This window comes from Podarcis filfolensis, assembly GCF_964270895.1.
Source record: "Podarcis filfolensis genome assembly, chromosome: 5".
In the NCBI taxonomy this organism is placed as follows: domain Eukaryota; kingdom Metazoa; phylum Chordata; class Lepidosauria; order Squamata; family Lacertidae; genus Podarcis; species Podarcis filfolensis.
Genome location: NC_139608.1, coordinates 99,137,921 through 99,146,502, shown reverse-complemented (window position 1 = coordinate 99,146,502; position 8,582 = coordinate 99,137,921). Strand labels below are relative to the sequence as shown.

At 45.1% G+C, this 8,582-nt stretch overlaps 1 protein-coding gene across 1 annotated transcript; it reads right to left on the bottom strand.

Annotated features, from left to right (window-relative positions):
- Positions 1 to 3,225: 3,225 nt before the first annotated feature.
- On the bottom strand, positions 3,226 to 8,339 carry CDKN1B (cyclin dependent kinase inhibitor 1B). Its single transcript, XM_083615036.1, has 3 exons — positions 7,373 to 8,339; positions 6,215 to 6,348; positions 3,226 to 4,517 (listed from the first exon to the last, which is right to left on the bottom strand). Exons 1-2 carry the CDS (start codon positions 7,866 to 7,868, stop codon positions 6,227 to 6,229), a joined length of 618 nt encoding a protein of 205 aa, XP_083471162.1. The 5' UTR covers positions 7,869 to 8,339; the 3' UTR covers positions 3,226 to 4,517; positions 6,215 to 6,226.
- Between the last annotated feature and the right edge of the window lie 243 nt (positions 8,340 to 8,582).

Here is an 8,582-nt window from a genome sequence, read left to right as displayed (position 1 = left end):
CTGCCTCCTCAGGGCTCCACTACCTTATTTTACTGCATGTGAGGCCTAAGCTTGAAAGCTTTGCGTTTCAAACACTGAAGGTTCACTGTGTGCTTTTGATCATCACAATCACTGTGATGAATGTGCACATGTGAAGCAGCCCAAGTTATGACTGAACAGATACAATTATGGTCCCAGGGCTATAACTGCTCTGCAGAGGTACTGCCAAGTTATAGAATAGTTTAGAGGCACCCAAAAAGTCCTTAGTTTCACCTCCAGTCTCTGGTTGGTTATTTGTATGTTAGTTGCTTTGTGTGTGTTTTTTCCTTCACTGCTCTCTTCCTGTGGTGGTGTTTGGGTTTTCTCTGTTTTGGGTTTCTTCATCTGAAAGTCATCTGTTTCTACAGGATCATGTATCCCTCCAAAGAAATGCATGCTTTCCTTAGATGGTTGTTTCATAATGGTGATTTAAAATTAGATGCAAAGTGTGAATGCTGGCTAGGTTCAACTTCTTTCTCAATCCACTGTGCAGCATGGTGAATTGAGCACAGTTGAGTGCTTCAGGCTGAACAACTTGGATGTGAAATATTTCAAAAGTGCCAAGGGTTTTTTAAAAAACATTTTTAGAAAAGCTTATTCTGCCAGCATGTAGTGCACTGATTATTTTTTTATTAAAAAAAAGTTTTATTGAGATTTTTCATAATACATTAAAGACAAACTAATCTAAACAAAAATAAAAAAATAAGAGAGAGAGAGATAGAGATGCAAAGTTCTCTCTCATAGGTAGATCTTAACTCTTATTCCACACAGAAAAAGGTGAGCCCTCCCAGCTCTCACCTAGGAGCTTCCCTTTCTTCTCCCAGCCTTGTACCCTGGGAGATCTTTTCTTCCCTGCCTCTCACGCAGGATTGGTCATCAACTAGCCTATCCTACTGGTTTGGAAGGGGAGAATTTATGTGATTGCTAACATTTTACTAGCACTCCCCCCCCCCCCCGCGCTTTTAATTGCACTAAATTCTGAGCTCAAGGAAACTGCCAGAGTGCCATGAGAAATAAATTACAAATGAATTTGTGTAACCAAGGTATCAACCTTTAGAGAAGGCTGTTTGCTACACCTCTAGTTTATTCTAGTCCTATACCCTTCTTAACTGGACTCATTTGGAGGATGGATGGTTTTGTCTCATCTCTTTGTATTGGCTGCTATTAGATAATCCAGTCACTTCTGATGCATAGATGTAGCCATTATCTGCCCTGAGAAGTGGCATCCCCAGAATAGTGATTCATAGGGGTCTGGCAGGTAGTCTTTATGCTTTTGCAAATGTTCAAAAATTAAACTTTCTAAGATGTAAGAATGAAGTGTGCTTCGATTTTTTGTTCAGTAAAGGACCCTTGACTTTTCGAATTTGGGGGATTGCTGCTTTAACCATGATGTGGGATACAGAAATTTACCCAGTGAAGCATTTACTGGCAGAGGCAATGCAAGACATTTTGGTGCCTGAAGTAAAACAATCTAAATGGTGAAACTTCCTTGCACCCTGTCACATGGAGCGATGAACTAGCTAGTTTTTTCTGCACATACTCAATTAAAGTAAATACAGCAATCATTTCAATTAAGTTTGTATGGGATAACTTTCCAGTGAATGGGTCAGATGCGGGTTGTGTACACATTACTGGCTTAACACAGCTAGGTCATTCTTTTTCTCAATTTGGATCAAAGCTCACTGAGGGGAAGACACAGCAAAATGTAATATCCCATTAGAAACAGCTGGATAGATGTGGATTGTAGACAACATCCTGTGTACACAGCTTCCCAAACCAGTGGTGGGAACCAGTGTGTACCCAGCCTCAGTTAGATCTGGATTGCTTTTAATCCTAATCCTAGCATCTTGTTCAGACCTTAACTGAATTTGGGAGCAAACCCAGGCAAGAAGGAAAGGTGTCTGGACTCCCAGTTCCCCGTAGCAGCAAGGCACATAGCAAGAGGGTCAGCAGGCCCTGTTCCCATCCCTCTCTGTGAGGGTCCCTGCTAGGACGGATTATGGCATAAATTGCCATGGCCAATGGTAGGTGCCATAAGCATGGAACACATTGAAATAGGCAAATTATTGGAGTCCTAAGGCGGCTATGCTGTGCTGTCCCACAGCTCAGGCATGGGTCCCACACCAGCACACAGCAAGGAAGCATTTTCCTCCCACCAGAAATACGGCTTTGGCAATGGGAGCTAGTCTTACCTGCTACAACTAGTCACCAACCGACCCGGGAGTATTTATGATGTTGCTTGGGAAATAATTGAAAAGGCCTTTAGGTTAAGAATCGGGATATAGTGTGTTAGGAGCCAAGACTGATACTCCTGCTTCCTATTTCCATGGGAGGTAATTTGTGGGAATGTTCACCTCCTACTGTTTACAGCAGCATAGAATATTAGCACTAAGCAAAGAAGAGGGGGGCAGGGATTACGTGTGAGGCTGGGTTTCCCCGCGTATCAGTTTATTTGGACAGCAGATTCTAGAGTGGGTACTATTTTTGACCCTCCCATTTTTGTACATGGGTTGGGTTTTGTTTTTGTTCTATTTCACTTCCAGACTACAAACCATATTATTTAGTAGGGAGCTAGGCTACTGACCTATGAACAAGTCCAACTGAGTTCAATAAGACTTACTTCTGAGTAGGCAGCATTAGGTTTGTGCTGTAAGTCCCTCTCAACTTACCACACACTTAGGACTGCGTGTACAGTGGTACCTCGGGTTACAGACACTTCAGCTTACAGACTCCGCTAACCCAGAAATAGTACCTTGGGTTAAGAACTTTGCTTCAGGATGAGAACAGAAATCGCATCTGGCAGCAGGAGGCCCCATTAGCTAAAGTGGTGATTCAGGTTAAGTACAGTTTCAGGTTAAGAAGAGACCTCCAGAACGAACTAAGTTCTTAACCCGAGGTACCACTGTGATGGTCATAGTACTGTCTACTTGCTATCTTTTAAACCTTGCAGAAGTTTGTGTATTTATTGGACTTGGCTTGCAGGGCTTAAGGAGGGGTTAACTCTTCCCTCCACTAACTGTTTCCCCAGTGTAAATCCCCCTTAGCTGCTCTTTGCCTTGTTAGAGAGAGGGACTCTGGCTGGATACACCTTTACACATTGAAGAAGAGGAAAAATAGACCCAATGTATATATTTGGGAAGTGGCAGAAATCCCTTATTTTTTCAGGATTTATAAAACACACAACAAAAGTTAGTTAACATATATATATATATTTATATATGGCAGTTTTCTTTATTGATTGCTTGATGTAAAACAATATCAATTGGCAACTGTTTTCACACATTACAAAAAAATATTAAACTTGGCTCAGTCTGCAATCATTTAAGCACAGCCATATTAATTAACAAAACAAATCCCCCCCAATAAAAACTAAAAAAACACACCCTATCAAATAGAGCATTTACAAATGCACAAGACACAGGCCGCTTTGGCTTTATGGGAAAATATCTTCTAGATTAAAAAAAAAAATCTTTAACATAAATAAGTTAGTATAATTTCTCAGTGTCTTTACAAAGTTATGTACACAGGTACAATTCAAAACTTTATTTTTTAAACATACAGGCAATGTAAAAAATACTGTTTAAAGATGTAGTTTTCCTTTCATTTACCCAGCCATGAACATCAGGGACGTGAGTGAGATGAAGAAAGGTTGAAGTTCAGGGTTTTACTAATTTTCCTTCCATTCTATTCAGCTGATTTATTTATAAATTACTTTTGAAATCATTTATAGTAATATATTATAGGTGGCAAAAATAAAAAGAAATAGAATTGAACACTTAAAGGGTCCTGGAGCAGGAGCAGGAGCCTTTATGCTGCTACATAATGGAAACACAGTTCCCCCATAAAGTCTAGGGCACAATTCCATGGAACATTCTTCTGCACTTGCTGTGAGCTCGATGTCTTCCACAATTGCCATTCATTTTAGTGGGATTTAGCATAGGCAAACCTCCCACTGAAACATGCTCTGAATAAGTAGAAATTTCACCAGCAAATTCTATCAATCTGCTGTAGCCAGTGTTAACATTGATTTTTAGATTCCATTAATAGGGACAGTACATCTTTAAGAAATAAACACATATGCTGCTTCTCTTCATACAAATCTCTGCTTTCTGGATCTTGGAAGCAGATTTTTGAACCCATCACCTTTTACCACCCCACCCTTTCCCAGAACAAACTAACCCCAAAGGGGGGGGGGCGCAAGGAGATGTTTATGTGCTACATAATGTAGGAACTATATACACAGGTAGTAGAGTGAAGCAAATGAGGAAAAACTTAATTGCAGAATGCTACATCCAATGCTTTAAGAGGCAGCTCTTTTAAGAGTGCCCGACTTTAGTGTTATTAAATTATGGGTTTGTTTTGTTTCAGTGCGTGTACAAGTTCTCCACTGAGGAGAATCAGTGATATGTTTTCTTTCTTTTTTCATATATAAACTCTGCATCTTCCTTGCTTCATGAACTTGATGCCTTCAAAGAACAAGGAAATGAATGTTCTTAATTCTGAAATTAAAGAAGAGAGCGGGCATTAAGTCGGTGAAGACTACAATAGCTCATTTCATTATTAAGGGTACAAAAAGTCACAAATGGCTATCAAAACACACAGTTGGTCAACATTGTTGCTAGAGGTGGATCAAGGTTCTACTTTGCATGTGGGGCAGAAATCTGTGTACAACTAATCACTACTTGTTAAGTATAACTTGTCTCACCCAACCAACCAATTTTGTATGTGTTTTTTAATAGCCTATCCAATAGAACCATATTTGTTTGTCAGGTTAAACTCTGTTCTGTCAGATTCTGACAGAAGCCTCCAGATTCTTTTAAGCAGCACCCATCACATGCCTGATTTCATCCTAGCTCAGACCACAGCTAGTCACAGATAGAACACACACACACACACACACACACACACACACACACACACACCAGTGATGTCCATCAAGATAGGTCCCTACCTTCAAGAAACCTGCATTTATTTTGACAGAGGTGATGACAGCAGACAAGAAATAAGGGAGGGGAGACATGCACTGGCTCTGTCTGCCCCAACCCTACTACCAACTCCACTCAAGGGAACAGTATTTTTCAAATCAAAAGTTGGCACGGCTACCTGTAGGTACATCTAAATTGTTGTGAGGCACTGCTAATTTTGGCTGTTTTCTGGGGATGGGGAAGCACTGAAAACAAAATAATTGCAAACTCCCAATTTCTTTAATGCAATTTTTCTTTCAAATAACCAAATCAACAGAAACAATTGAATTTACACACTTGCCCCTGCTCACCCAAACAGAATGGATTTCTTTAAAAGTATCTGGTTCCAAAGCTTAACTCATTTGTAGGTCATGTTTGTCAACTTTCTTTACAATACTACTGCTCTAAAAACTCTACTCAGGGGCTGCATTTCCTATACTCTTGTCTCTTTAATTAAGAATTTTTATTCCCCAGGTAGCTTTGTGTCACTACTATTAAGACAAAGTTCTAAACTCATTTCACTATCAAGTTCTATTGAACTCAGTAGGGCTTACTTCTGAGTAAAGAGTGTTGGGCTGCAAGCTTTTTGAGGATGGTAGACAAAAGTTCAACACATCCAAAAGCCAAATTAGACTACATATTTGAGCTGAAGAAATACTTTATTTTAAAAGAAGGCAAAACCAGTATTTGCAGAGAATGGCCTTGCTTGAACATGTCCATTAATATTAAACCAGAACAACATTGTTCATTACAGTTAAGTGTAGAATAAGAATCAGTGGGGGGAAATTGAAATCTCTTTAGTACACTCAATTAATGTGGCTATCAGCTCAACAGTAAATACAAATGAAGCATGTGCAAATTTACTCAGAAGTAAGTCCTACAGAGTTTAATGAAGCTCTGCTTCCCAGTAAGCACGGATAGGATTACAAACCCTAATTGGAAATACGTTCTCCAGGTTTTGGTTACTTTCTAATTAAACTGTAACTCCCACTGAAATCAATGAGTAAAAGTGGCATGGATCAGGCTGCAGGTGTGTTTTTAAGATTACAAAAAAAGACACACTAGGGTCCTGTTCTGATATTATCCCCTCAGCTTGACAAAATTGCACTGACTAATTTGCAAAGGTTTACCAAAAAGCTCAATCCACAGTACTGAGGTGCTCTCATAATGCATCCTTCATTTTCTGCCATCTGTAGAGATTTCTCTAAATGCTATCAGGAAAGGAAACCCACCTAATAAACAATTTACGTTTGATGCCGTCTTGGGCTGGATTTCTTGGGTGTTTGTTCCACTGAGCAGGCACTGGAAGAGTCTTCTGAAATAGCCTCTTCTGTCATGTTGGCTCTTTTGTTTCGAGGAGAGGAATCTAGGAGGGGTGGAGGGGGGAAGAAGCTTAATGTTAAAAATATTTTTGCTGCCGGATCTTGTACTAAATATGAAGGAGGCAGTCGAATGAAGGGGGTGGGAGAAAACACATCCCATAGGCCACTCCTTGAGTCATCTGCCATTTGCAGGAAAGATGGGGCAACAAAGTTGCATGCCTTGATTATATGGTCTCTTTCACTATCTGTTGCATCAGAAAGAATACCAAGTTTTGTAGAGTTGAGTTGGTGGCAGGGGGAGCCCAGGCCATTTGATTAGGGAACCTGATGCCCAGCGAACCTTTCACCTCCCTATGAGGGTAGACAACCATTTTCAAGTCACTTATTTTAGAGTAGTCCCACTGGCTTCAGTTGAACTGCTCCAGAAAAAAATAGATGTGGCATTTGAAGCTCACTAGTAACCTTAATATCCCCAAGATTAAAGCACCCCAGCCCCAAATATGTGGAAGTCACTATCATCGATTTCAGTGGAACCACCTAGCCTGCCTGACAGCTTGGGTTGTGGTTTTTAGGTCAACTTATGCTTTGGAGTTGCCCTGCTGCTTTATGGGAGACTTTCCCTACACAACTATCCTGAGGACTGCAACCTTTAAAAAGCACAGCTAACACAAGTGCCTCAAATAACTGGTAATGTAAAGTGCATTGCCCTAAGCTCCTTGGAGGAAGGGCAGGATACAACCGATCAAGAATAAGTAAGTAGGGTGCACTTTCTAATAAAATCCATTTGGAAGCAAAGAGATGTCCTTTCCCTCAGCTAACTGCTTGGCTTGGCTTTAAAAAGAAGAAAACAAATCAAGGGAGTCCCAGGAGTTGGCTTAATGAAGCCTCCATACTTCGAAGTACCGGTAGTTTAACTGCCAGGCGCGGGGAGCAAACAGAAAGATTTCCCAGCGGCACCTGGCTGGCTGCTGCTGCTAGATGGACCTTTGGTCGGATCCTGCAACGCAGGTCACGGGCGGCTCTCTGGCCTGTTTGCGTGAAGGAGAGAGGAGCAAGCGGGTACTTTACCGTCCGCAGCAGGTCGCTTCCTTGGCCCGGGGCTCTGGCGCCCTCGATCCGTGGCAGCGCCCGCCGCTCCCGTCTCTTGCTCCGGCCGCCGCGCGGCGTCCTCCTCCTCCTCCTCGGCGGAGATTCCCTGAGCGCGCCGGAGCGCCGTCGCGGGGCCGCGGCCATCCAAGCCCCCCCGGCGCGGCTGGCTGCCGGCCTTGGCGCGGCCTCGGCTCAGCCGGGGGGGTCTGCTGTAGAAGTCGGGCAGGGCGTCCTTGGCCACGGCTTGCCACTCGTACCTGCCTTGCAGGGGCTGGCAGCGCCCGAAGTCGAAGTTCCACTTGCTCCGGCCGGCCTCCTCCAGCGCGCGGCTGTGCTTCTCCAGCTCGCGGGCCAGCTGCTCGTGGTCCACCGGGCCGAAGAGGCTCCGGCAAGCCGACGGCTTCGGGTAGTCCGCCTGCCGGGCTTCCATCCTCTCCAGCGTCGGGCTCCCATTCGAGAGGCGGACGTTGGACATCGCCCGGAGCTGTCCCCGCCGCCCGCGCCGTCCCGCCAGCGAGATCCGGCGGCCGATCGGTCGATCCCGACGAGCCCCGCGCCCTGGCTCTTGCGCGAAGGGGGAGAGCGCAGCGGGCGGGTTTAAAACCGGAGCCCGACCGAGATGAAGACTTCAAAACAAAAACACATCGAAGAGCCCCCCCCGCCCGCCCCCGCGCAGCAGCAGCAGCAGCAGCCGAGCAGCCCTTGCATAAGCCAGAGGCGGGGAAAGGCGGAGAGGAGGGGCGCGGGGGGGGGCAAGCGGAAAGTCTTATGCGGACAAAGTGCACCAGCGGGGGGGGGGGGAGAGAAGCAGATCGCGGGGGGGGGGGAGCGGAGCAGCAGCAGCGCCCGGACAAATAGCTGGGTGAGGGGAGGCGAGGGCTGCCCGGGGATCCTGCGCTTTGGCCCAAAGCCTCGTCCCGATGTCAACGCTTCGCTCTGTGCGGGTGTTGGGGGGGGGAGACGAGCCTTTTTTTCAGCCAGTGGCCCAATATGGCGATTGAAGGGAGGCGGACGGAGGAGAAGCTGATTGACACGGCCCGTCTATTTAAACGGAGGCGCCGCGCCATTGGCTCGAGGCTCGGGCGCCGCCCCGTCGCCGCGCGGGGCTCCGGCGGAGCGAGCGGCGCTTTGTGCAGGGGGCCGGGACGGAGGCGCCGCCGCCCGGCCGACGGGCTGCTGCTGGGCCGCC

Excerpts from the sequence above, each read along its gene's own strand:
- CDKN1B (XM_083615036.1), bottom strand. The coding sequence starts at position 7,868 with ATGTCCAACGTCCGCCTCTCGAATGGGAGCCCGACGCTGGAGAGGATG. Across the intron at positions 6,349-7,372 it reads GAAGCGACCTGCTGCGGACG|ATTCCTCTCCTCGAAACAAA; the intron begins GTAAAGTACCCG and ends CACCCCTCCTAG.